We start from the raw sequence: 27,837 nt of genomic DNA on the forward strand, positions 1-27,837 counted from the left end.
GTGGGGAAGTCATGAAGCCCTTCCCTCTCCTCCTATCCATATCAACGCCGAGCCACTTCAGCTAGTGGCAGGGCCGTGGGCCTGCGACGTGAGGGGGAGGTTAGGGCGATTTATCGATGACGTCGGCGATGAGGTCCTGGTTGGCGTGACGTCAGAGCGACCTGTCACAGAGAATACTCTTGTGCCATCCAGGTGATGCGCGGAGTGTCCGCGTGACTCGAACGTATCCCACACGGCCCTCGCACTGCCCCCTGGTGTGTGGCGCCTGAGTGCCACCGCGAGGGATGCGCCAGATGGGAACCTGCCTATCTGGTGCAGGGGCCGTGCTCCGATGACTGAGTCGGCGCATTGCTGTAAGCCGTGTGTGCCCACGGCTGCGCGGCACCACGCGGATGGGGGCCTGTGGCAGGCCAGGGGTGGTGGGTGGTGTGGCGTGCAACTCATGGTGTATGGCAGAAAGGGTGGACACGTTTGCGGAACGGGCCTGCTATTGCATGCGCGCACGTTTGTATCTCTCGCTGCCGCTCACGTGGATGGCCAGAGTTCGTCCTTGACTATTTATTTCGTTGTTGGTTTTTTGTTTTCGTTATGCCTTTCACCGCGTGTCAGCGTCTATCCCTTTATACATTTGTGACAACGGCTACACACGTGACATGTCGTAGGCGTCCGCGCATTTATTGCGCTTTTTCAGCTGATGCGTGCTCTTGCTCGCTCTCTCCTCTGTCCTTTTTTTTGTTTGGCATCAATCTTCTTGTTTTGTGGTTGTTTAACCATATTGTGGCTGATACGGCATCACTACCGTGCTGGAGAGGCCTGCCTCTTCGCGCATTCGTGCTGTTATCTGAGTTGTCACTACCGCCTCTACACTTTTTCTTTTCCGAAAGCGCGAGAGCTGCTGGAGGGCGCAGCGAAGACGCACGTTCTTTAACGTGCAACCAAACCCCAAGAAACGAAAGGAAATACCCCCTGTAGGTCTTGAATCCCAGAGTCGCAAGAAAACAAGGAGGGGAGAGCCAGCGAGAGCTGAGGAAGGGACTTGCCGGCGCGCTGAAGCAGGCCAGCCTTCTTCGTACTGCGAGGCGGCTCATTCAGCTGTGTTGGCGCGATTAGGACAGAGGCCGGCTCCCTACCGCCATTCCTTGCCGCTTGTTCGCTCTTCCCCCTTCATTGCATCCCGCCTTAGCCTCTGCTCCCTCCTTCCCTCCCCTCCCCTCCGTGTCGTTGAAAAGAGCGACCCTCCCCCCTCCCCGGTTGCTGTGTATCGCAGTGGCGAGAGCTCACGTGAGGCCGGCACGGAAGGAAAAGGGAACGATGGGGAGGAAAATAATCAGCGAGGACACGACAGACGACTCCAGTGTGCGCATGCCCGTCTGTCTTCGATTCATGTGACTCTTCGAACCGCGTCATTTTCTCTTTTCCAACCGACGGTGACTCCACCTGCCCTCTCTCGCTCCCTTTCCTTCTCTTGCGTGCACACGGGCAACCATGTTCGTGTGCCCTTTGTGACTGTAGGTGCACTGCACCGGCGCGTGCTTGTTTGCCCGCCTGCCCCCCCTCCCCCCGCAGCGGCCACGCTTGTTTCATCCCGCCGTCTTTACGTTTTTGCTCAAAGAGACGGCCAGTCGACATGAGGACGGCCACCATCCTTGGCACCGGAGAGCTGGGTAAGGCGTGCGCCTGCGCCCTCGCAGCAAACCACAGCGTCGACTCCGTCACTCTTTTGACGCGGGACACTGCTATGGCGGCACCGGAGAAAGCGACCGTGACGTTGTCTTCGACGTACAGCAGCAACCGAGCGAACGTTTCGGGTGCAGAGAGCAGCTCTACCGGTGCCTCTACGTCACCCACTGGAGCCTCAAGCATTACCGCAACTCCATGGCCGTCTGCTGTTCACTTCCAGGACCTGAAGCAGTTCTGCCGCGAAGCCGCGTCCGCAGTAAACTGCAAGCGGACCCAGCACCCTCTGTTCTTGTGCACTCCTTGTGTCTCGTACCTGCCTGGGCATGATGCATGGGCGCGCGCCGCGTTCGGCAATGAGCACTGTCCAGCGACCCATGATGTGCTCACCCGGTGGCGCTCCTCGCGGGCTGCGGTTGCGTCGTTGCAATCAGAACCAGCGCCTTCCACTGGGTTTGTCGTGGTGTTCACACGAGGCTTCGCCGCTGATGGAGCGGTGCCAGCGCAGCTTGCGGATACGCTTCTAAACGGTCTCCTCACAGAACATGCCAGTTCAGCGGCGCCGGACTCACTGTCCGAAATCGAGACACCGGTGTTGGTGGCGTCGGGCCCGGTGCTGGCGAAGGAGTGGTCCCTGCAGTCGACGCCGCTGTCATCGAGCGGGACATCTGCGACACTTTTTTTGCCCATTCCATCTCGGCCCCCAAGCGCATTGTCGGCGGTCGCTGGTGCAGACGGTGGTGCCAGCGAAAATGGAACGAGGGGAGCGCTTTCGTCGGCGTCAGGCAGGGAGCTGCCTCATGCTTTTTCCGGTGTGGCGCTCACATTCGCCTCATGGACGCCATCCATTGCCGCTGACCCCGGCCGGCAAGAGGCACTGGCAGAGAAGCTTCGCCTCTTTTTTCCTCGCGAGTCCGTCACCTACTTAACCGCCCCCGATGCAGCTGCCATCCTGGCCATTGTGAATGGCTGCGTGCCGCTCTGCTCTTTCGGAGCGGGCTTGGTGAGTAGCGTCTACACGGGCACGAGCGTGACGTCCCTGGCTGCCTACGCCCAGCACGCCGTCGCGGCCACAGAGCAACTGGTGAACAAGCTCTTGGGCCATGCGGCAGGCACGCCGCTGCCGCTGCCAGCCGTGTCTACGCTTTGGTGTGCCTGCACGTGTCTTGTATCGCGTGAATTTGCTCTTGGCCGCAAGCTTGACTTCTACTTTCGCAAGCAAGATGCCGCTGAGGCGATCTTCCGTGGCCACGAGCACCACCTCTTCGCTGCGACAGTCGACGGGCTTCACGAACGCATGCAGGCTAGTGGCGTTGCCAGCCCTTTCTACGAGGTGCTCATGGACACCTACAACACTATGATTCGCGCGTCACGGACAGGCGAGGGGCTGGTGAAGGAGGGCTACTACGGCTATCGCGATACGCTCGGCGAGGACAATGGCGAGCTGCTGCGGCAGGTGACGCGCGTGGATGAGGCGATGCTCTCCGGCGACGAGGCGCGCTTCACGGAAGCCAAGGAGCGCATAATGAAGGTATTCGCCGGCTCGACCTTTTGAGCAGGTCGCGCTATGTGCAGTGAAGGGGGTGGGGCGAGAGTGGGTGGGGGAGCCGGAACAGGAAACCGGAGGTCGTATAAATTGCTGGAAGGGCGGCAGCGTGCGTCCCCCTCCATTCCATCGTTCTGCGTACATTCCGCTCGATGGGGAAATGGTACGGAGGGAGAGGGAGAGGGGTGGACAAACCGCACCGTGCGTGGTACATTAGGGCCCCGTACACCCCTCACACCCTGTGTGGGGAAGCCGTGCAGCCCCTCTACCTCTGCCAATGCCAAGCCACCTCTGGTGGTGACAGGGGGTCAAGTGCCTACGACGTGGGGAGGCCAGAGTGGTTTGCCGCGACGGATGTCGGCGGCCAGGTCGTACACGGCGCTGCATCGGAGCGACCTGCGACAGCGAATGCGCCCGTGTGCCGCCCATGTGATGGGCGAAGTGTCAGCGTGACGCGTACGTCTCCCACCCCCGGGCCTCACACTGCCTGCTGGTGTGGGGCGCCTGGGTGCCACCGCGGGGAGATGCACTGGGCGACGACCCGCGATGCGGGGGTGGGTGGGTAGCGCTTGAGGCGTGTGCCGCTGCTGAGATGAGTGGGTCGGCGCATTGGTGTAACGGGTGTGCCTAGCGCTGCTTCGCAGGTCGCGGATGGGGCTTGCGGCAGGCCCGGTGGGTAGAGCGGAGTATTGATTCATGCTGTACGGCAGAGAATGGTGGACGCCTTAACGGAAAGGTAGCTCTTCGTATGTGGTCTGCGGCGCGTGAGGGTAGCGTGACCACCTGCGTTCAGCGCAGTCGTTGTCTGGGTTGATGAGGACGCGCATTCTGCCATGTAAATGTCGTAGAAACTCAGCACCGAATATCCTTGCATGTTCCTCCCCTCTCTGACTTTACCGCCTGCATCTTTCTGTTGTCTCTTCTCGTTCTTGGCGCTCACTAGTCGACGCCACATCACGCCAGTACGCCACCGCGCTCCTTCTTCCTACCGACACGGCCGACGGAAAGAAGATACGATATATATATATATATTTATATATTTATGTATATATGTATATATGTATACATACATCCAGTAAAGGGAAAGAGCTAAGCATACTCAGGGAAGGGGAGGAAGAGGGGCAAGGCGCGTGACAGAACATGGTAGAGCTTTCTTTGGACGATGATACATACCAGAGGCGCGCAGACGTACTCCCTGTGTCTCTCTCATTCTCTGTCTATGTGAAGGAATTGAAGGGGGACCGTCTTTTCACGTGCATGTGTAAGGCAAATCAGCACTGCTTCGAGCCCCAAGCAACCGTGTGTCATTGCGTCACTCCATGAACCCCACTTCCTCACCCGACGCGGCCTCGTGTGATATGGAGAAGGAAGAGAAGGGCATCTCCCCCGTGACGCGGACGGGTAAGCCGTTCGTGGAGTGCGCCCTCATCCACCTCCCGGGCAAGTACAGCAGCGTCTTTCCTTTTCTGCTCGGTACTCAGCTTTTCTTCTTTGACGTGGTGCGTAAGCTCAACCGTATCGGTGTCCTCGACAAGCGTGTCGTCTTTGTCACAGGCGACACGATCGGCGTCGCCTCGAGGCGGGGGCCCGTCTCGCGGAGCTCCAAAGTCGAGGACATTTCGAAACTTATCTGCGATGCTCAAGCACGGGCCATTGGCATTCGCATGCGGAGTCGCCCCTTCGCCATTTCACCCAAGGACTTTCCCCGCTGCAACTGCTTCCACGAGATGCCGGTGGACCTCTTGCTACACGCGACCTCTGTTGCGCAGTATGAGGCACTCATAAACGTTCTGAGCTTCGTGCATCATACCTGCACTCATGAGGCGCTGCTGTGCCGCTCGCTCAAGAAGTACGAGACGTGGAGGGCGTCACTGGTTTTGGCGCCTGACGGGTTGCGTGTGAAGAAGGCAATGCAGAACTATCCCATACCCGTAACCCCGTCAGAGGGGAACACTGGCGCCGCCACGTTAAGTGCTACTCGATCGCAGGAGACAAGTGCAAGCCTATGGGCCTTTTGTGCACCGAGGCAAGTTGCCCTCGTCTCCGCAGCTGACTCAGTGTCACATTTCACGAATGGACTAGATGTGTCTGCGGCAGCGCCGACGCTGCAACACTGGCCCTCGTTAAGTGCCAGCCCTTCTTTCACTCCCTCTGGCGTTGGCGGTCATCTGACGACGCCGGAATCGTCGCCGTTGAGTCTTAGCTCATCGCCGGCGCCTCCGCTAGTCGGACTCTCAAGGGATATGGTGGCCGTGCCGACCTCTGCAACGCGTCGTGATGTCAACCCGCTGCTGAAGGCTGACAGAAACGACCCCGATACGTCGTCTAAGAAAAGGAAGGCCGCAACAAGAGTGCAGCTTTGACTAAGCCTTGGCAAGACCGCCGCGGCAGAGGCTCTGAGCTAAGCTTCTGTAGTTTTCACCTCTTGCAGCCTGGGGAGCTGGCTGTAGCAGTGGGGAAGAGCGGAACGACAATGAAGAGCTTCGGGGCGAGGATCGGAAGCAGCAGTTTGGCGACGGAGGGCTTTGCCGTCCCCAGCCCTCGAAGAAACGTGAGCTGGACGGTCCCATGCGTTACCTCCGCTTTTTTTCACCAGTCAGCGACAACTCTCACCTGATGAACGGCGCAGGAAATACATCGGCCTTCTTTTCCTCTCCCAGCGGCGACTGGACTCTTGGTGAGCCGCGACGGATCGACAGACAGGTAGCAGCAGCGTCACGATGGTCAGTGCTGCAGCTCCGTGATGCGCCGCGGCGTCACTGGCAGTCCAAGGAAACGGTGTGGACCTATTAAGAGGAGCTGCTGGAAAGCTGCTGTGACAGCTGCGCGCGTATCAGTATTGCAGATCCACTAACCACACCTTTCGACGGAGCGGGTGCTGCGCCGCGTTCAGCATCGGGTCGATCTGAATGAACGTGCTCGAGCGCAACCGCCGACGCGTACGGACGCCTCCATAACCGTCCTCCGTATGTAAATGGATGCCTTCGTGGATGATTAGGGTCGCAGCCAAGATGAGATCGGCCACTTTCCGCTTCAGCTGCAGGGAGACATGGTGAGGGCCACCCTGACAGGTGCGGCGCTGACTTTCCGCTTTGTCTTTTCTTTCTTTGCTCTCTTCGTGGTTTCGCGGCTGCTCTCATGTGACTGCCCCGTACACTACGCGAGGAATGCTGTGAGGGCGGTCGTTCGTCAGCCTCTATTCATCTCCCTTTCTACGGACGACAGATGTGCCATAGCCGCTCCCCTCCCCTCTAGTCATGACATGCTGTTCTTTGATGTGCTTTTTTTTCCTGTGCCTTTTACTCCCTCTCCAGCGTGAGAGCGTGTGTGTGTGGGGGTGCGGAGGAGGAGGGCTCGGTGCGCGGCGGCCCTTTTTTCTTCGTTCCTGCTTCTCGTATACATAGTTTTACATTCTTATTAACTTTTCAATGCCGTTGTATTTCTCTTTCTCTCTGTGCGTGCGTGCGTGTGTGTGTGGGGGGGGATGGCTGCCCTGTGTGGTATGCTTCCTTTGTATTTTATGTCACTTTCTCATCGTCGTCCGCGGCTGGATCACGGTGGTGATGATGCGGACATCGATGGTCCGGGCAGTGAGCGGTGCTCTGGTATGTCTGCAGCGTCTCTTTGTGCTCTTTTCTTTCCTCTCTTAGCCGGCCCATTTTTTGTGTTTGCTGTCGTGGGTCTTCATGGAGCCCTGACGACGCGTGGACCCCTCTCAGTGTGTAGTGTCTCAGGAGCCAGTACACCCAAGTCTCTGTGGGGAAGCCAAGCAGCCCTTTCCCCATCCTCTCCTACCCCTGCCAAATGCTGACCCACCTCTCTTGGTAGGAGTGTCAAGTGCCTGCGATGTGGGAAGGCCAGGCCAATGCAGCGCTACTGACGTCGGCGGTGAGGTCCTGGTTGGCGTGGCGTTGGAGCGACCTGTCACAGAGAATACTCTTTTGTCATCCAGGTGATGCGCGGAGTGTCCGCGTGACTCGAGCGTGTCTCAGCCCCGCCCTCACGCTGCCCCGCATGTGGGGAGCCCGAGCCACGTTGAAAGATGCAGTGGGCGGCGACCTGCGACGCGGGTGGATGGTCACAGTTTGAGACAGGTGCCGCGCTCAGCCAACTGAGTCGGCCCATTGCTGTAACGTGCGTGTCCACGGCTGCTTTGTACCACACGATGGGGACTGCGGCAGTGCCAGTGGGTGGGATGGCGTGCGACTCATGTTGTACGGCAGAGAGGGCGGACATGTTGAAGGAATAGCTTATATATATATATATTCATCCTTTTGTTCCTGTCTTGGTTGCGGCTTGCATAGCTGTCCGCACCCTGTCGGGTTTTCTCTCTTTTTTTCGTGGTCTTTTTGCTCCACCCTTCTTGTGTGCTGATGCGCGCGTCTCGCTGACTGGCGTCACCACCGACTAGAGTGGGAGGCGAGGAGGATGGAAGGGACAAGCACACAACAGAGAGACCGGGCAAAGGGTGTGTGGGTCGATGCCATGCACGTCTGCACCCGCGTGTATGTGTGTGGAAGGGACAAGCAAGCACGTGCAAAGCAGAGAGAAGAACAACCGAAGCAAAAAGAAAAATCGAGATACCGTGATGGATCACCGCACCAAATGCGTGGGTGCTGTGCCGCGGTTCCAAAAAAAAACGTGGAAGGGCTGCGGCATGTGTAGAGCAGACAGAGCTTGTGTGTGTGTGTAGCACCTAGCGACACATAGCGGCACCTTGAAGCTCTGTTTCTTTGCCTGCTGTCCTCTACTCGGAGTGGTGAGAGCGGTATGGGGAGGGGGGACACGATGGGCCGATTGACCTCCTGTCGCTCCCACCGACCTGAACGCCGGACAGGAGAGGTAGGGAAACAGACGATGCTTTTGGAATCAAGCAGACGGTGGCCCCAGGCAGTGAAGTGCGCCATACTGCGAGCCGGCCAGCACATCTGTCGACGGCGCCTACACCCTCGTACGCACCGCTTTCGGGTTGCCCCACTCCTCACACCCGCATAAACAATCCGTCTCTTCCCATCTTACTCCACTTGTGCTGCCCTGCCCCTTTCTGTAGTGGCTCTCTCGCGCCAGGATATCGCAGACCACGCCGTCCCTCTCTGCCTTTCCACCTAAGCATACAGAGTGGCACACACATATATATATATACTAGATGGTCCGGATTACTGTGGAGCTGCTCCGTCGCCGCGCGGAGCACAACGAGGGCTGCCTCTCGAACCTGAAAGAGATCGCTCTTCATCAGCAGGATATTGAAAAGATCGATCTCCTCGGCGACGCATGCCGCCAGCTGGAGATTATCTACCTCTGCAACAACTACATCAGCCGCATTGAAGGGCTACGACACCTGAAGTGGCTGAAGTACCTCAACCTCGCCGTGAACAATATTACGGTAATTGACGGGCTTCAAGGGTGCGAGGCGCTGGAACGGCTGGACCTCACGCTGAACTTCATTGCGGAGCCGACGTCGGTGCAGACACTGCTCGCGAATCCGTTTCTGGAGTCGCTACATCTGACAGGCAATCCATGCACAAAGACGGAGGGTTACCGCGCCTATGTCATTCACTCATTGCCTCAGTTGAAGGAGCTGGACGGCGATGAGATCATCAGAGCGGAGCGCATCATGGCGCGGCAGGCGGAGGATGTGGTGATTGAGGTGGCCGAGGAGGAGGCGGTGAGGGTGCGCGAGGCGGAGCGCATCAAGCAAGAGATGCTAGCAAAGGGAATAGATCCGTTTCCGCCCAAGTACAACGACAAGGGTGAGCGTGTGTACGGACACACGCCGGAGGAGCGTCTGCAGATGTTGCACGAGCAGCAGGAGATGGAGCGGAAGAAAAAGGAAGAGCAGTCGACCCCGCAGCCCGGCAGCATCGCTGCTCTCCATCAGGAGCTGAAGAGGCAGCAACAGCCGTCGCAGCGCCTGACCACCGAGGAGGAGCGCAGCAAGTTTGGTCGTCTGCTGTTGCGCAACGAGCCCCGCGTGCCTTTCCACATGAACCAGGACGACGCTGCGGAGTTCGTGCTCACCGTGGAGCCTGGCAAGTTCATCTCCACCACGCTGCTCTCTGTGCAGGTAGAGGTTGATGTGGTGCGGGTTTTCATCAAGGGGAAGCTACTCCAGGTGCCGGTCGAGGACGAGCTTGCGGCGGACGCGGCGCAGGTGCAGCGCTCTACCACGGCCGGACAGCTAAAGGTGACGGTGCCGTACGCACCGGAGGTGCAGGAACGACGGGGCGACGTGCGTGCGCGTCTCAGAGGGCTGCGCGAGGTGACCGAAAAGGCTTCCAGCGCAACCGGGAAGAGTGTGGCGAGTACAACCCCACCGCCTACAGCTTCTCTTCCAAAAGCCGCTGAACCACCCACCCGCTCCACACTCCTGGAGATTGAGAGTCGCATGGGTGGTAGCTCATCACCCTCCCTATCGATCAATCCGCGAGGAACAACAGACCCACTCAAGAGCAGTGGCAAGAACACCACTGCGGGCAGTGGTATCGTGAAATCTGCGGAGGACATCTCGCCTGTGCCGCCTACCATGATGGTTTCCGCTGAGGCGACCACATTGGCGTCGCAACCCATGACTGCAGTGCTGACTCCGACCACCGCGGCATCGAGTCGATGAACCGACTTGGGTCAAGTAGCGCCCGCAACACTGATGGCGGCACAGAGACAGAGAGTGAGAGCGTACATCGGTTGGCGGCACAGGCGCAAATTCACCGGGCTTCCTCCGAGCCCGTAGAGATTGGCGTGCTTCTTGGCACTGCTGTGCTCTTAGCCCTGCTGCTACAGGGGATGTACATAGTGTTTTGGGGCGTGGCGTGCGTGGGCCACCCACGGTGCATCGCGTTGCGTGTGCCTGTGTGTGCGTGTCGTAGCAGTGCAGGGTAGGACATCGATAATGGGCGGAAGCCTTCGCATCTTCTGTGAACCGTTTTTTTTTCCTCGTCGGTCGTGATGCCATGCGTAGCGATGTCTCGTACGAGACGGGGAACCATGGGTGCCCATTGGTTTTTTTTCCCATTCTTCGTCGCCGATTCGTTCGCTATGTCTTACTTGAAGAGCTGTCATCGCTCTTCGCGGTCACGGCGCGCGTATCTTCAGCTTGTCTGCGCGGCCGTGCACTCCTTCACCGTTCTCTTTCTCACCCTTTCTTCCTGCTGCCCGTTTGCACAGCGTAGCGACTCATCAACACCAACGACAGGACACAACGTCCACAGGGGCAGCGCTGTCTTTTTTTCTGCACGCTGCATGTGCCGTCACTTCTTCACTTCTCTGCGGTCCATTGAAGCCTCGAGAGCGCTCTCTCCTACTGCGCGTATGTGTGCTTGTGCGTGCCTGTGTGTTTAGAGAGGGGAGGAGGGAGAAATGCTCATCCGACGGTGCACTCTGGACACATCGTCGTGTTACACGGCTGAAAAAATGCGTCCTTGCCGTTGCTTAACGGGTGGCGCGCTATTTTCTACGCGCTTTCCTCTTTCACCTCACTGCACCGCACTAGTCTCCTCCTCACGCTTTTGCTCCACTGCCTCCCTCCCCTTCCCCACTCTCTCTCGCACTTGGTTCCACACTCCGTTGCCCTTGCCCCATCCTCTCCACCGTCATCTACGCGGTGCGCTTCCCTCTTCCTTTATTCTTCGCTCTCTGCCACAGCACTTAGTGGCGTCTGTGTACCCGCGTGACTCCCTCTACATCCCCTTCTTCCTCCACCTCTCTTTTCCGAAAACTTTGCATTCACATCACAGGGCCTCCACAGCAAACCGAGGTTGCGCTTTAGCTCCTTCTCTCAACGTCTTGTCACAATCCTTTGCTGCCCAGCGTTGATTTCTGATCTCGACCGTCCCCGCTCCTCCCCCCTACTCGGCGTCGCCATCTCCTGCCTGTGTGCGCGGTATTTGCCCATCTACACGCTTCTCATATCGCACACGCGCACTCGTTTTCTCTCGTTCTCTCTGTGCGCCGGTGCTGGTCTGTTGGTTTATTATTATTATTATCATACATATATATTATATATATATATATATCGTTGTCGCTGGATCGCGCTGCACTCACATTCACGGAAGGCAACCGCTTTCAGCGCGGTTCTCGTCTTTTTCTTCTTGTCGCTGTTTCATCCCGCGATTCCGCTGTCCCTTCCGGCCTTTGTTGTCTTTTCTTTTTTTTTTCTGTGGTCTCCTCCCCTCCTCTCCCCCGGCTCGATTTGCCTTCGCGTGCCACCTTCGTGCCCTTTGTGTGGGTGTAGGAGAGAACCAGGCGGGTGTCCACCACCAGCGCCAGTCGAAGGCAGAGCTCACCACGCTCGCACCGTCAACAGCACCCTACGCTGTCACGCTGTACTGTTTTTGCTGGCGTGTGCAGAACCAGCGTCTTTTTCCGTTGTTTTCTTTTGTACCTTCCCGCCGTTGGCGTTTTATACCCCACCGTCTCCTCCCCTTGTTGCTCGCCACGCATCGACCCTTCCCCTCCTCCTCACATACCCGCATAGCAAACACTCACAGCCATGGACCAGTTGATCAGCGTGATAAACGAGCTTCATGACGCCTTCGCCGGCGTCAAGATGAACATCAAGCTCAACCTCCCCCAGATCGCTGTCGTCGGTAGTCAGAGTTGTGGCAAGAGCTCTGTGCTGGAGTCGATCGTCGGAAAGGACTTTTTGCCGCGCGGATCCGGCATTGTCACACGCTGTCCCCTCGTGCTGCAGCTCGTGCAGCTGCCCAAGTCAAACAATGAGGAGTGGGGCGAGTTCCTACACATCCCCCAAAAGAAGTTTTATGACTTCAACGAGATCCAAAATGAAATCACACGCCGCACGATCGAAATGGCCGGCCCGTCCGCGATCACGGATAAGCCGATCAGCCTCAAGGTTTACTCGAAGACGGTGCTGAACCTGACTCTCGTGGACTTGCCTGGTCTGGTGATGAACGCCGTTGGCGATCAGCCAAAGGACATTGACCGCCAGATCAAGGATATGGTGACGCGCTACGTGTCGCCCAAGAACACAATCATTCTGGCTATTTCTCCTGCCAACACCGATCTTGCCACAAGCCAGTCGCTGCGCCTGGCAAAGCAGCTGGACCCCGACGGTTTGCGCACGGTCGGTGTGCTCACAAAGATTGACTTGATGGACAAGGGCACGGACTGTCTTGACATACTGCAGAACAGGGTCCTACAGCTCCGCCACGGCTTCATCGGCGTTGTGTGCCGTAGTCAGCAGGATATCAACGATCGCAAGTCAATGGAGGGTGCCCGGCGGAGCGAGTACGAGTTCTTTGCAAACTCGCCCATCTACTCCCCCATCGCGGAGGAGGCTGGTACCACCTACCTTAGCAAGAAGCTGAACTTTTTGCTGCTGGAGCACATCAAAGCCGTTATTCCAGACCTGAAGCGCCACGTGGACCAACTGATGGAAGCCACCAAGAAGCAGATGGAGAAACTGGGCATGTTTGATCAGGACATCACCGAGCCCACTGCACAGCTGCTGTACCTTATCAAGCTGTTCAGCGACACGCTGAATCAGACGATCGATGGTGGTATCACGGATGCCACGAAGGAGCTGCTTGGTGGGGCGCGTCTGGACTACATCTTCCACGAGTGCTTCGCCACCTACGTGACCAGCCTGAGCGCCACGAAAGATCTCACAGACGAATACATCCGCATCAACACGCGCAACATGGCCGGTATGCACGCCACTCTGTTCCCCTCCGACCAGGTGTTTGTCGCCTTGTCAAAGCAGCAGATCACCCGTCTCGAGGAGCCGTGCATCAAGTGCGTCACCTTCGTCTACGAGGAGCTGAGCAAGATCGTTGAAACCTGCGCTGGCAAGGTGGACCGCTATCCGAACCTGAAGGAGGCTATCATTTCGATTTGCAAGAAGATGCTGCTCGACTACCGCAAACCAACCTCAACGCACGTGCGCACCATCATCCAAGCCGAGCGCGGCTTCATTAACGTGAAGCATCCTATGATGGACGAGTTGGCGCAGCGCGCGTTCGCGAATATCTACGGCACCGCGAACGGAGAGTCGTCCTCGCCGGAGAATTCGAGAGACCCGAACGCCTCACCAGCTGGCGGCACACAGACGGATCCAAAGCAGGGCGGAAAAGACATCAAGAAAGGCAACAAGGATGAAAAGAGGCCGGATAAGTCGAAGGATCACGCCAACGCCGACAATGCCATGAGCCACGGAGGCAAGTCCGTCATGACCGATGTGCCGTCGCGCATTATGCTAGGCAAAAACATGACGACGCACGAGCAGTACATGAACAGCGCCATTCGCGAGATGGTGGAGGGCTATTTTTCGATTGTAAAGGCCAACGTCGCCGATCAGGTACCCAAGGCCATTACGCTGCTAATGATCGCTCGCTTGCGAGAAGAGGTCTATGCGCGCCTGGTGTCTCAGTTGTACTCGGAGAAGACGGCCAAAGCACTGCTCTCCGAGCCTCCAGGCATTGCGACGCAGCGGAAGGCGGCCAAGGAGATGCTCGAGGCCCTCACCAAGGCGCAGGATGCGCTCAACAGCGTGCGCGACTACCAGCTTACCAAGGAACCGTCCTCGTCTATACAAGCTGCCGACTAATTTCCTCTACAGAGCTTCCCCCCTAGCCAGTCGCCCCGTTCTCTTCGTGACTAGATGACAAGGATAGGGACGCTGCTCCGGTGAGCTTCGATGAATGCAGGAAAGGCACCCGTACACGTACACGTCTCGCACACACACCACACACACACCCACAGACAGACAGACAGACAGACACTCTGCGTATATGCACATGACTATGTGGATGCTACTCGTGTTCCATCTCTGTCTCTGTGTGAGTGTTCTTCTGACTTTTTTTAGATGTTGCGCTTCTCGTTGCTCTCTTGACTTCTTTCTCTTTGATTGTATGGCACCCTCTTCTGTTACTCGATAAGCTTTGCTGTTGCACATGTGCGCCCGCCCCCTTCCCTCCCTCTCTCTATCTCTCTCTCCCAACACCATCGCTGCTGCTGCTGCTGTTGCTGGTGTGCTGTTCATATCTCGATTTGCATGCATGCCAGATGATGTGCTGGCGATCTCCCTCCTTCTCTGCATTGTGCCTTTTGTTGTTTTTGCTCTTCACATCACACCTAAAATGGGAATCGGGTGAAGGGCAGGAGGGAGGAAAACAAAACAATGAATCGTTCACATGGAGCGTTTGCACTCATCACACTGCGGCAGGATGACCGAGAAGGAGAGAGAGAGAGACACAGAGAGAGAGGGAAGGCAAGGGCTTGTGATGCGCCGATGTTGTGGTTGTGAACACATGTTTGCTCTTGTTACCGCATTTTCTGTCTTGTTTCCTTTTTTGTTTTCGCTCGCTTTTTTACGTCCATTTCTCGCTGAGTATGTGATGCTCTTGTTGCCGCACTCTCCGCCTCCTTCTCACACACACATGCACCCAGGGGCACGACAAGCAGATGTTCTCGCCTTTTGCTGCTTCTATGCCAGCACCCCTTGTACTGGTCTCTCTCTTCTTCCTATTAGAGCGTGTGCATGGTGATGGTGGTATGGATACTCCATCCGAATTTCGTTAGAGTTTTTTGTGCATGCTTGCTTGCTGTGCGCACCCGACGTTTGCCGTCATCGGTGTGGATGTGCGTTTCGTGCGTGCGAGCGTGGGGAGGGGGGGGTGAGGGCAGATGGCACAGAAAAAGGAGAGTCTAGAGCGTGTAGCCGACAAGTAGGGAGGAGACCCACTGATACAAGGTGAGGTCGGCGTCTCAGCGTGTGTACTCAGTCAAAGGCGGAGCAGCCTGGCGTCGAAAGGTGTGGGAGAAGTGGATGCTGTTCTCTGTCAGCGATTGGCGATGAGGGCGGGGAGGGAACGCCTCTCTTGTTTGTGTGCCTCTGTCTCTGGTTCATGTTTGCTTCTCAGTCGAGTAGTTCGCACTACATTGGTTTTATTTTTCCTCGTTCTCCCATTATATGTTTCTTGTTTGCCTTTGTTTTCTCGCAGCATTACCGTGCTGCGCTGCGACCTCCGTTTTGGTTTTCTTTGCTGTGTTCCTTGTCTTTTTTGTTTCGTTTTGCGCTGTCGGTGTCACTAGGGTTATGGATGCTCGGCTCGCTGGGCGAGCGAGCGAGTGAGTGAGTGAGTGAGTGAGGGGTGGGGAGGCAGAGGGCCTCCTCCGCGAAACACGGCGAAACCACCACCACAAAAAAGGCGCACCGAAAAGAGCGAAGGGCGAGACGCAACCCCCCCTCCCCCAGAAAAAGAAGGTGGGGTGCAGCTGTAAAAGAAAGGGAGGCGGTGACGGTGATGTTGCTCCTTGTGGCGCCTTCGTTGGTTGTGTCCTCTGTGTGTTGTTCCTTTGATGTTGTTTTCCCCTGCAGGTTGTCCCCCCTCCTCCTCCCTCTCTTTTTCGCGTCTTCCCTCCCCGTCCTCCCCCTCTGTTCACGCATGGCGCACAAATTGCTGTTACGACCAATCATGAATGTAACTTGAGCAAAAAAAAACAGGAAGAAAAGGAGAGCAGAAAACAAAGTGCCCAGGAAGCGCCGCGATCTTATGGTAGGGGGCGATGTGCGATGTCCCGCGGCAACTTGCGCATCGAGCGATATGGGCCAGGGGCGGGTTTGTTGTTGGCTTAGAGGTGCAACGGACACCCCCCCCCAGCACCACGCGCGACGCCTCCTGCCCGAAAGAGGAAAGCAAGGGGGAGGTGGAGGAGACCAAAGTGCTGGTGGCGCGTGCCCCCACCCCCATTTCCATCTTTGTTCCTGTCTTTGCGGACCTTAGCTTAATCGAGAGACGTAGCTGCCTTCTCCACCATTCCCCTACTCGCGCCTCGCTTTCGGAGGACCGACTACGGATGTCATCAGCTTCAGCCTTGAGGGGTCCCGGCAAACGACTCACTACGCGCACAACTGGAGCCGTTGTGCGTGCCGTCTGAAGCCTCTTTTTTTCGCTTTCATGGGCCATACGGTCTTCTGTTTTTTAACGCATCTTATTGTTTCCTCGTGCGCCTTTTCTCTCCCTCTCTCCCCATTACGCTCACGTGCTCACCACCCCACGACACACACACACACACGCACATCAATGCACTTACGCAGTGTGGAACAGCTGCGTACTGTTCTGTTTTTTTATTTGTTTTCGGTTGTTGATTTTAGTCCTCTTTTATCTTCTGGGTAGTTTTCCTGTTGCTGGTGCCTCCGCGGTGTTATTGATTGAGACCTGGGTGAAACACTCGTTCTCGCTTCCCCGCCCTATTCTTCCACGCACCGTCTTCACTGCGGAGCAGGGGGGTTGCACTCGCGGCGGGTGTGTGCTGAGGCGCGTCGACATCTGTTCATCTCTCGGAGCGTCAGCGGAGAGTTGCGAGACACACACGTATATATATATATATATTCGCACCTGTTGCGTCTTTGTCGGCAAGATAAACGCCACACGCCGCACTTTCATTAAAGTTGTATCGCACACGCGCGCCACCGTGCCATCGCTTCCACGAAATCATTAGCGCTTATCTATCTTCTTCATTTTCCATCTGTCTTCAAGCAGGCGACTCTCAGCTAGGTTACGGTGTCTGCGTGAGGGGCAAAGAAGTCGACAACCGGCACGCACGACCGCAGCCGAGCATAAAGCTAACGAACGAGTGACGCACCGGCGTTACACGGTTAAGGTTTAACCTTGCTGCGAGGCGCACCTTACATCTCGCGCGTTTTCTTCCTGTGCGTCTGCTTGTGCGTGGCTCGTAGTAGGAGCATAACTAACGGAAGGGGAGGCGGCAGGCTTCTCCGTCTGCTCACATCCCCACCTTCACTCTCGTTGCACGGCACCTCTGCCACGCGTTTGTTTGTTTGCTTGGTGTGAAGGTTTTCTGTCGTGTCCCTCTCTCTCTTCCGTGCTGGTGTGCGCACGAGGCATCCCCCTCAATTCATGGTCTGTGTGTGTCTGTGTCTCTCTGTCTCTCTCTCCCTTCCACATCTCTCTCGACGTTCGTGCTCAACACAGAGGAAACAAAGAAGAGAATTAGAAAGGCAGCCGTGCACGCAAAAGGGTTCTCAGTGCGGCTGTCATCTCGCTGTCCCCGTCAGAGCACGTTGTATGGGCGGCGCACTTTTTTGTGTGTGTGTGTGCTATGATTCGTATTTTGATTTCCGCGCTCTATTGTTGGTAGTTGTGTCGTCGTCCTCTTTTTTTCTTCCGTTGTATTCCACGTAGTTGCTCCTCTCCTTCCCTGCTTGCTGTGAGCCGGTGTGCCTGCTCGGGGCTGCCAGATATACTCGGGATCTCTCTCTCTGTGCTTTGGTTGTTTCGTAGGGATCGAGTGAGGCGCCTGTCGTGGCAGCTTTATTCGTTCCTTTGTGGGCTTGTTGGGTAGCTCATCGGTGCCCTGCACGTCCTTTACTGTTGTTGTTCTTTGTGCGTGTGTGCGCGCGTATAAGTTCCTCAACGGAATCGGCCAGCCCCCTCCCCTGTCTTCTCGTGCACCAACCTTCACCCCTTCCCGTTCCTCCCTCCACACGCCTCCCCTCCCCCTTCTTGAAGGGCCGCCCGTTTTCATTCGAGGTAACCACCGAAAAGGGTACAAACGAAAATGCCGCGGCACTCGACTTCGCTGCGCCATCCAGGCATCATGGCAGTGATGACTGTGACACTGTTCTTGATGGCCTCCACGGCGCGCGGACAGAGTTCTGACTCAGTCATCCCTCTTCTCTGTGACGATGATGCCACCCTCTACACCACCAGTCCCGATGGCACATCGCTTGGCATCCTCCAATACAAGGGTATCGGCTCTTGCGCCTCCAATGAGGCTACCTTCATCACCATCGCGAAAGACCCTGGACCCCCTAACGCCGTGGTGGCCTTGAGTGGGTGGAGCTACCTGGTGAGCGTCAACGACCGCACGCCGGCAACTTTTACACTGTATGCGATGTGTGGCAGCACGGTCATATGCCAGTCGAGCGTCACCTATGCTCTGCCACAGACGACGGTGTCATCCTCCTCCTCGGATGTGCTACCGCTGTCATCGCTGTCTTCTAGCTCTTCCGATAGTGTTCTGCCCGGCCCCACGTACCCACTGTGCTCGCACGCACTCAAGGCGCGCACCTACTCGGTTGGTGAGGTATACGATGACACCTTCCCGATGGATATACAGGACGGAAGCTGCGTCTACCAGGTGAGCATTACCCTTCAGCCGAGTGTCGGCACCGTGGTGGTGGCCCCGGTAGGGCTTTCCTACACCTATTCCACCCCCAGCACCACCGCAGTCGGCTACCGCACCTCGCTGGGCTACACCGTGGAGTGCAATGGCATTATTGTGTGTGCTGACGTGGTGGACGTGGTGCTGGGGCCTGCGTCTGTCACGACAGCTGCACCGACATCGACCCCTGCCCCAACACCGGCGCCGCCAGAAACGTTGCCTTCGTGCTCGCACCACACCTACGTCAACACCTACCGTATCGGCGAGGTGTACTATGGTGATCTATTGCTGGACGTGAAGGACACTGAGTGCAAGTACACAGCAACGATCGGGGATCCGTCTGTGGGCACGGCCGTCGTCACGGAGCCGTCAGACCCCCTGGGCTATGTTTACTCCACTAGTGACGATACGGTGCCACAGGACACGAACATCTCGTACACCATCGCGTGCAACGGCGTGAACATCTGCCAGGGTTTAGTATTAATTCACCTGACGTACGACCCCCCGGCCTGCCCAAACAGACTCGTCGTCTTCCTTCTGGAGCCCGGCGACTCCGTGACGGGTACAATAGTCAGCGGCACTGTGTGCAGCTCTGGTGCGGCCCCGTCGCCCTCGATCCTGTCTGCCGTGCCGGGGCTCACCCTCAATCCGAATGGCGATTTCTTCTTCCAGGCCCCCGATACCGAAGAGGAGGTGGTGACGATGGTGCTGATGAAGTGCCGCGAGGAGGTGCTGTGCCAGGTGAAGGTCATGTTTCTCGTTGCCTACCCAACCACGACACCCCCGACGACGACGACAACGACCGCGGCGCCAATCGCGATGTGCCCCAAGCTTTTCCGGTACGAAGTGCAGACTGGGCAGTCGATACGCGGCACCATCGATCCCGTCCCTGCCTCTTCGTGCAACACCACCACGTACGTGCTTGTAAACAGCAGCAGCGACATCAGCGGCTCTCTGCTGCTGAACTTGCTGGGGGCGTTTTCCTACATGGCCCCCGAGTCGCAGGCAGTAGACTATGCCGCCGTAGACGTGTACTGCGCCAAGGTGTTCGTGTGCCGTACACAGCTGGTGTTCGTCGCCTACACGCCACTGCCCACGACCTCCACAACCATGGCGCCGCTGCCGCCGTGCGCGAATGTGTACTACTACCAGACAAGCCCCGGTGTGGCCTTCAACGCATCTCTGAGCAACATGCACGGACAAGATATATGTGCGCACGGCCGCTACTTCACACTCAACACCTCCCCGCAGGCGGGGAGCATCAATGTGTCGCTGATTGGAGACTTTGTGTACATACCGCCGAAATACGAAGGCCAATTTTCCTTCGTCTTCACCATGCATTGCATGGGCCAGCAATACTGCACTGGCACGGCCTACTTACTTGTGTCAAATACATGGACGCTGCCCCCGGTGCCGACAGATTTGCCAGTCGACCCGGACAGCAACGCCACCATCACCAACGAGCAGATCACCTGCCACGGCACGTGTAACGCGAGCGCCTGGAAGACGTACCCGAACAGGAAGGTGTGGGACATCACACCTGCCACCGGTTACGCGCGCAAGGATGGCCGTCCAGTCAACGACATGACAGTGACGTGGCGCAACAAATCACTCGTCGTCTTCGTCTACAGTCTGATTGGCAACCTCGGCGTGCGCTTCCCCACCTTTGAGCCTATCACAACGACCCCGAAGGGGTACATGGAGCCGAAAGACTTTGCCGGCAGCGTTGCCTCCGGCTCTCCTGGTTTTGAGATGAGCTGCCTCGCCAACCAAGGTCGTACCGGCATGGGCGAGGACGTGTGGAAGTGGTTTATGCTGTCGCTCGACTCTGGCACCGGCGGCGTTGGTGCCTACTACAACTCTGGCCAGTCGTGGTACCAGAAGTTTGGCGGCAAGCACGTGAACTGCGACACCTTCACCGACCCGTGCCGCTACGCGCCGCTGCTGACGCCGGCGAACTACACGAACAGTTCCCTTGGCCGCTGGGCGGTCGACGTGGATGACTGCGATGCAACGTGGACAGGCGTATTCGCGTACAGCTCGATGGAGAAAATGGTGAAATATGATGGGTCTCCGGTGTGGTCGTTTGTCGGGAACCTCCAGCTGCAGGGCACGCTCTACTCCGAGGCCGTGCAGGCGAGCTCGTGGCTCGAGCCCGGCCAGTTCGACGTGCAGTACAGTAGCCACAACATCCTTATCAACCTGCACCAATTTGTCGCCGTGACCAAGACGGGCATTCAGGAGCCCCTCATCTCCGTCGATGCCGAATTCTTCACATACGTGGACAACGAGACACAGGACCAGGCGTTCGGCATCAACATGCTCGTCTACCCCTTCGTGGACTCGTACATGACCACGAGCTACTCCCGCGACCGCCACGTGAAAGGCTTCAAGTGGGTATTACAGGACTGGATATCGCTCAGCGACGAGCACTGCCCGACGTGCACCGGCTCGAAGACGAAGTGTGTGGCGCCGCTGCAGGGAGCGGACGTCTCCTACACGGGTCCTAGCTTCCCGGAGGGGGACTGCGCCAATGGCGAGGGTCGTGTGCACCTATTCAAGGGGCCTGCCATGATGCCTGGCGACTGCCCAGATAGCAAGATGCACGTCTTCAACCAGACCGGGTTCTCCCCGACGCGGAACTGCAATACAGCGTACCAGAACGTGACGCTGCGCGGTATCGTGCCGGGCAGCAGTGGCCTCAACGAGACCCTCTCGCGCGCCTTCCACTACGAGGGTACGGTGCAGCTTGTGCTGCTCATGGATGACCACAGTTACAAGCGGCTGAACCTGCATCTGTCCATGTACGTCTCCAGTCTCTCAAAGGACTCTCCCTGCATGGAGAGTGGGCTCAGCACGTGCCGCAGCGGCAGCTATTGGCCGGTACTAGACCCGCTCGGCTCGTCGCTGGCGTCGAGCCCGTTCCCCCTTAGCGTCGCGGCGGTGATGCCTTTGTGCATTGACGACCTCAGCTCTTCGTACGGCCCGAACGACTGGGCTCTCTTTGCTGTCAACATGCCCGGCGTCAAGCCGAGCGAGGTGACGGTGCGCAGCGTGTACGTGCAGCACAACAACTCGCGTATCTATCTCATCTACAAGGACTCAAGCACTGGTGCGGCTGCGATCCCGAACAGCGACGCTGACGGTGACTGGTGGCAGTACAAGTACCCCTTCCTCGCTTTCCGTGACTTGGAGGCCCACGTGAAGAACAACAGCATCACCTACAGCGCGCATATGGAGTCGTCCGCGGCGGCGGCGGATGTCGTGTACGCCTTCACCTTCATCCCTGGCGCGCTAGGGGTGGACACAGACATCGAGGTTGTGGTCGAAGCCCTCATCGAGTTCGGTGCGGCGGCGAAAAGCACGACGGAGTTCCGCCGTGTGCTGCACATCGACCCGCTGCTGACGCAGCTCAGTCGCCAGGGCCCGCCGCCACCGTATTCCTCGTCGAAGCGTGAGCGGAACAGGACGGACTTTTACGCCGTCGGCGCCACCGCCGGTGTGGCTGTCGCCATGGTGGTGACTGTCATCTTCTTCATGTTAGCGGACAACAGCCGCCCTTTGCCCAAGTGGGTGCCGCGCGGCAAACTCATCAAGGAGACGGTGCTGTCGGTGCTGCCGGCTGGCTTGCGTGGGAAGAAAAAGCCGAAGCGCATGGTTCACAAGGACATGTACGACGCCATGAACTCCGGCACGTACTGAAAGTGAGTAAAAGAACGGGATGTAAGTGCTCACATTCTCACGACGCTGGAAGCTGCGTGAGGCAGCTGATTGCAGCGAACAGTCCAGTGTACACGCAGCCCCGTGCGGCTGCTAGCGGAGTGGACTCATGGATAGCGGCTGCAGCGACTGGTGTAGCAGCGATGCATGGGTGGGAATGAGGGAGGGGGAGGGGAGGTGCAGCAGTCAAGCTGAGAAAAAGCATGCGGCCTCTGATCGCCTCCCTGTGTGTTGTTTTTTTGTATATGTGGTGGTGTGTAGTGCGTCGAGAGTGAATGACGTCTGTGTGTGTGTACTTGCTTTTGCAAAGGCTGCATGTGGGTGTACTCGCACGTTGCGAGCGCTGCAGCAGGTCTATCGCGGAGTTGACTCACCTTCTCTCCATATGTGCTTGTGTGTATCTCGCCCCCCCCCTCATTGCCTTCCCCTACCCCGCCCGTTCCTTTGGAAGGGGGAGGTGTTTGGCATTTTTTAGTGACCATTGCCTTCATTGTGTGTGCGTGTGAGTGTGTGTGTATGTGGTACACATATTGGATGTGCTCACACTCCACCCCTCCTCTCTCTCCCCACGTTGTGCCTCGTTGGCTCATTCGCTTTTTCCTCGTTGTCGTCATCCTTCCCCCTCTTGTGCCGTCCTTTTTGCTTGTGTGTGTGCCTCACCTGCGTGCGTGTTTCGATTGTGCGTGCGGGCGTATGTATGTGTGTGTGGGTGTAGGTGTATCTGCCGAGGATCGAGTCGGCAACAACGCGCGCCTTCGTTAGACGAGGCGAACTTCGCATGCCCATCTCCCTCTTTTTCTATTTTGTAGGTCTTTGTATGTGTGTGTGTGAGCCCTGTGTGCGTATCACCGAGCTATCTATGAAACGGCGAAAGCAGCAACAAGGAGGGGAGGGGGGGGCACGCGAGTCGACAAAAAAGTGATGGGCACCGAAGCTTGCAGTGAAGGAGAGAGGGAGAGCAAAGCACCAGAGTAAGATGTTGCCGCACTAATCACAGCAATGTTGGAGGAATCCTAATGTGTACGGCGGCGTGTACGTGCGTGTGTGTACCTGTGTAAGAGACCTAGAGCACGCCTGGAGGACGTACACACATCCACTTCTCCCGTGCGCATGAGTAGGTGCCGACGCCACGGCGATACACCAAGAGCGGCGCCATTGCGCAAACCGCACCGCGGTGCAACGACCGCAATACCCGAATTAATGGTGCACAGACACACTTCTTTTTGATTGCGCCGCGTGCCGCGTAGACGTTGTCCACTGCGACACGTGAGTAGCAACACACCGATTTGCATCGCACCTTACTGCTGCCTCATCCATTTTTTCTTTCCCCTTCTCTCTTCACCCTTCGCGATACACCCTCGCTCTCACTTCTCCGGGGCTCATACGTGACGCTTGTCTACCTGCGCTCTCTCCCTCTCCCGCATGCACGTCCCCTGTCTGGGTGGTGGACACGTCTGACGCACAATGCACACCGCAGCTATCGCCGCTTTTTCTTTTGTGGACTTTGTCTGCCTTGTTCGCATCGGACTATGTTGATCTTTCTCCCTCTCGCTGCTCTTTGCGGTGCTCTCGATTGATTTTTCCGGCATGGGAGGCACTCTTCCATCGATCACCTGGTGCTCTTGCGCGGGGGCATTCTCGCCAGCCTCTTTGCAGGCTTTTTACCGCCACAATCGTTAAGGTGAAGCAGGCATGACTTTTTTTCTGGGCTCCTTCATCCACTCCACCCATCATACCGGTCGCCACCGGGTGCATCTCCCGTGCGATCGCGCAGGCCGCCTCCGCCATCAGGCAGTGAGGCTCGGGTAAGGGACGCTCATGTCACGCGGACACATCGCCTATCATGTGAATGGTACAAGCGTGCTCACTGTCGCAGGCGGCTTCAACACAACCCCAATCCAGGACCTCACCACCGAAACTAGCAGCGATGCATCGCTCTGACCTCCCGCCATGTCGAAGGTGCTTGACCCTGTCACCACGAGAAGTGGCTCGGCGTTGGCAGGGATAGGGGGAGGGGCTGCTTGGCTTCCCCACACAGAGAGTGGGGGTGTACTGGACCTTGAGATACCACGCACGGAGAAGTGTCCACCCCCCCCCCCCAAGCACACCTCTCCCTTGCCCTCTACTCCTCGTTGTCTCTCTCTCGCCTTTGCCACGGCAGTGACGCGCACCTACGTCCGTGTGGAATGTAGGCCTTCTTGTGAATGCTGCATGCGTGCTTGCACCTCAGCGGTTTGTTTGTAAACTTTATACCCGATTTTCCTCCCCCATTCCCTCCGTTCCGCTCTCTCGGTTTTTCGTGTCTTCGTGACTCTGGTGTGAGGCCTTTCCCTCTCTTCATGTGTAGCGTGGGTGTATCTATCTAGTATTCTCTGCTGTCTTCGTCCGCTGCTCTGTTGGATGTCGTTCTCGTGCCCGCTGCATTCTTCTGTGTAATTCTCTTGGGGTACATGTAGTGCATCAGTATTCTTTTACATTATCGCGTGCTGCTACGGCGAGTTGCCCACCATGCGGAAGTGTGCGTGTGCGCTTGTGTTGGAGCTCTTCATGGCTTTGGCGTGCTCTGATGTGGTGCGCGCGCCTCATTTCTTTTCTTCATCCCCACCTCTCCAGCCGTTGTCGCGTCTTCGCGCGCACCCCCTTCGTTTCTTCACTGCGCGAGCTTCCCATGCCTGACTGAAGCATGTGTGCATAGCGTGTCCCCTTCTTTTCGATGCCGGCGCAGAGAAGACAAGCAGCTCTCAACGAGTCGAAGAGTGCATCTGTGGCACCCATGTACACCCCCGCCCCGCCCCCGATTCGGAAGATGCGTGGATATCTACGGTACTCCTGCTAACACAAATGTGCATGTTGCCACACAGACCTCCTCTTTCCCGCCTCTCCCCAGATGTACGCCATGGTGCCACCTTTGCTTTTTTCATGGGACGGCCCGCTTCGGGTTTCCGTTGGCGTACTCTGCCTGGAGTGGGTGGGGCCCGAATCCCTCCTTTTGCAGCCCCTCCCCCTGTCGTCTGTTTGCACCACCGGCGTGCTACACCAGCTGCGTCTGATGGTGGTGGCTGCGGCGGCGGGAGGGTGGAGAGGGGGAAAGAAAGGTTGAGGTTTTTTTCCTGCGGGTCATAATACATTCCTCGTAGGCGATGTTGACGAGTCCTCTAGCGCTTCTGCCTGCTGCCCCCTCCATGTCTCTCTCGTTTTGCCGCTCTTGTGCATTCCGCCGCACAAACGAATGCCCCACTACCCCCCTCCCCTCCCCTTTGCCTGTATCGCACGCCCTTTCCTCTTCCTCCGTGCACCATCGAATGATTTACACATGCACGCACACCCACCTACGCACATGGGCACAAACGCGTGCATGCGCATGTTTCCCAGAAAGCAAGCAAGAAGGAAGGAAAGGGAGGGTGCTGCCGCTAGGGGTGTGTCTACTGTGGTCTCACCATCCGGCTCCTGCTGTTCTTATTGCTGTGCCTTTGACCCCTCGGAGGAAAAGACCACGGAAACGGCGAGCTGTGCGCTGCTCCTCTACCTTCATCGTATTTGACTGCTTCAGAGGAGCGTGTGTCCTTGACATGGCTACATAGAAGTGCTTGAACCACAGCTATACATAAGAAGTTAGGCACTTCCTCGCACGCCAGCCATGTGGTGCCCTTCACGTGTCGCACGAGCCGTTTCGGCACCGTGCGTCGCGCGCCACCTGCCCGCGTCATTCTTGGCATGCGTCGTTGTCACCCCTTTCCCCGCATCTCTGTCGTGGAGGTGTGGCTGCTCCTCGACACTGTGCGGGTCACTCACGCTCATCGCGGACAGTGGTGTGGCTGCGCTATCGCAAGCGCGCCGCTGCGGGTCGGCGATGGGCCGCGTCGGCCAGGCGAGAGGCACCAGAGGAGCAGCCAAGGCAAAGAAGGAGGCAGGCGCGGCTGACGGTAAGGCCGCAGCATCCTCATCGCGGCGAGCACAGCCGACCGCCGTGTCTGCCCAGCAGAGGCCAGCCTCATCGTTGCCCAACTCTATGGACGCGGACGAGCAGCTCGAGGAGAGTGTCTCACTCTTTGATCGAGGCAGCTCTTCGCGAGAGGAAGCCGGTGAGTCAGTGGAGGAAGAGGGCGAGAGAGGCGGCAGCAATCTGTGCCCATCCTCATCAGCAAAACGTAAACGCGCGAGTTTCCGCGCAGTACGTGGCCGCGGCAGCGCTCGTCGATTTGAAGGGACGGTAGCTCACGAAGCTGGGGACGAAACGGACGCTATTATCAGCGGCGGCAGCGACGAGTTTTCAGAGCCACCCACAGAGGACCCCGTGAGTGCCAATCTGGAGGAGGCGTTTGGTGGCAATGATGAGCCCGAGAGAGAGAGCGGCGAGCGATGTAGCGGCAGCGGCACCGAGACGCGTTTGGACGGCGTTACCCAGGCGGAGGAAGGCGACGGTGCGACTGTGACTCGGCGAGCGCGACGCCGTAATGTCAAGACCTCGACCGGGGGCGCGGACGCTGGCGAGGCCAATGCAACCGGTACGCCCTCTTCGCCAGAAGAGAGCGAAGAGTGTGCGCCGGGCACGGCGGCCGTTGATGAGGAAATGGCAAACCGCTACTTGGCCCTTGCGTTCCCCGAATTGGCGGCCGAATACGCCGCTGCAGGCGACGGTGCCAACGCCATCCCTGTCAACGAAGTCATGACGGACTCGGCGGTGGTTGCGGCGTGGCGCTGCGTCAAGTGCGACCACGTCTGGCGCAGTGGTGTGTTTGTGCGATGCATCCTCAAGAACGGATGCCCGCAGTGCGCTGCCAACCGGACCTCGACGCTGGCGAAGGCGCGGCCTGACCTGCTTCAGCTGTGGGACTACAACCGCAATAATCCGTTTCTCAAGCCTGCGGAGATCTCGGCAGACAGCAAGGAGAGTGTGTTTTGGAACTGTCCAATGTGCCGCGAGAGCTATGCCGCTCGCGTGAAGGACCGGGCCCTCGACAAGGTCAGGTGTCCATCGTGCGCGCTGTTGCGTTCTCAGTCGGCCGGTGTGCTGGCGTCGGAGGAGAGCGTTGTGCTGCAGGAGTGGCATCCACTAAAGAACGGAGATCTCCACATAGAGCAGCTGTCGCCGACGGACACGAAGACAAAGGTGTGGTGGCTGTGCGCTGGGTGCGGGCATGAGTGGGAAGCCTCGCTTACCGCTCGTCTCGCACGCTGGGGGCGTAGCAGGAGAGGTCTTTGCCCCGTGTGCCACGGAAAGGGTGTGACAGAGCTCGTGCAGTGAAGAGATACAGAGGGAGAGGCAGTAGCAGGAGATGGAGGAGCGGTGGTGCCGACACCTCACCCATGCCTCTGCGTCTTTTTGTATGGGATAATGGCGGCCAGCCGCTTGGCTTTTCTTCACAAATTTGTTTGCCGACTTTGTTGGGTTGTTCCTTCTTTGTGAAGGGGAAGCGGCGGTGGCCCCGCCGTTGGTGCGGTCCTTCTCGGCCACCACCTCCTCCCCTCATCCTTTGCTCGTTTTTTCTTTGCTTCGTGTGCTCCCACCGCCCTCAGGCGTTTCCGTGCGTGCGTGCGTGTGTGGGCGTTTTGTTTCTGGTTGGTCTTGCATTGCTTCATCAGATAAAGTGAATAATCGCACGCCGTACACGGAGTCTTTCCCCGTCCCCACCTTCTCCTTACCTCCCTCCTTCATACATCTGCTTTCCACTCTTGCGCGTGCGCGTGCGCGTGTGCGTGTGTGTGCGTGTGTTCGCCGGAGTGTCGCCAAGGCCATCCAACGGGCAGCG

At 57.7% G+C, this 27,837-nt stretch overlaps 6 protein-coding genes across 6 annotated transcripts; all 6 read left to right on the forward strand.

Moving 5' to 3' along the window:
• Positions 1-1,627: 1,627 nt before the first annotated feature.
• LMXM_08_29_2230 (conserved hypothetical protein) lies at positions 1,628-3,232 on the forward strand (the record flags this gene model as incomplete). The annotated part of the gene is made up of 1 exon (XM_003872285.1): positions 1,628-3,232. One exon carries the CDS (start codon positions 1,628-1,630, stop codon positions 3,230-3,232), a length of 1,605 nt encoding a protein of 534 aa, XP_003872334.1.
• Positions 3,233-4,542: 1,310 nt separating this feature from the next.
• On the forward strand, positions 4,543-5,586 carry LMXM_08_29_2220 (hypothetical protein, unknown function; the record flags this gene model as incomplete). The annotated part of the gene is made up of 1 exon (XM_003872286.1): positions 4,543-5,586. One exon carries the CDS (start codon positions 4,543-4,545, stop codon positions 5,584-5,586), a length of 1,044 nt encoding a protein of 347 aa, XP_003872335.1.
• A 2,783-nt stretch (positions 5,587-8,369) lies between these two features.
• Positions 8,370-9,833, forward strand: LMXM_08_29_2210 (conserved hypothetical protein; the record flags this gene model as incomplete). The annotated part of the gene is made up of 1 exon (XM_003872287.1): positions 8,370-9,833. One exon carries the CDS (start codon positions 8,370-8,372, stop codon positions 9,831-9,833), a length of 1,464 nt encoding a protein of 487 aa, XP_003872336.1.
• A 1,875-nt stretch (positions 9,834-11,708) lies between these two features.
• On the forward strand, positions 11,709-13,784 carry LMXM_08_29_2200 (putative GTP-binding protein; the record flags this gene model as incomplete). The annotated part of the gene is made up of 1 exon (XM_003872288.1): positions 11,709-13,784. The coding sequence occupies one exon, from the start codon at positions 11,709-11,711 to the stop codon at positions 13,782-13,784; it is 2,076 nt and encodes a 691-aa protein (XP_003872337.1).
• A 3,977-nt stretch (positions 13,785-17,761) lies between these two features.
• Positions 17,762-22,069, forward strand: LMXM_08_29_2190 (conserved hypothetical protein; the record flags this gene model as incomplete). Its single annotated transcript, XM_003872289.1, has 1 exon — positions 17,762-22,069. The coding sequence occupies one exon, from the start codon at positions 17,762-17,764 to the stop codon at positions 22,067-22,069; it is 4,308 nt and encodes a 1,435-aa protein (XP_003872338.1).
• A 3,868-nt stretch (positions 22,070-25,937) lies between these two features.
• LMXM_08_29_2180 (conserved hypothetical protein) lies at positions 25,938-27,332 on the forward strand (the record flags this gene model as incomplete). The annotated part of the gene is made up of 1 exon (XM_003872290.1): positions 25,938-27,332. The coding sequence occupies one exon, from the start codon at positions 25,938-25,940 to the stop codon at positions 27,330-27,332; it is 1,395 nt and encodes a 464-aa protein (XP_003872339.1).
• Positions 27,333-27,837: the final 505 nt, after the last annotated feature.

This window comes from Leishmania mexicana, chromosome 8 (assembly GCF_000234665.1).
Source record: "Leishmania mexicana MHOM/GT/2001/U1103 complete genome, chromosome 8".
Lineage (NCBI taxonomy): Eukaryota > Euglenozoa > Kinetoplastea > Trypanosomatida > Trypanosomatidae > Leishmania > Leishmania mexicana.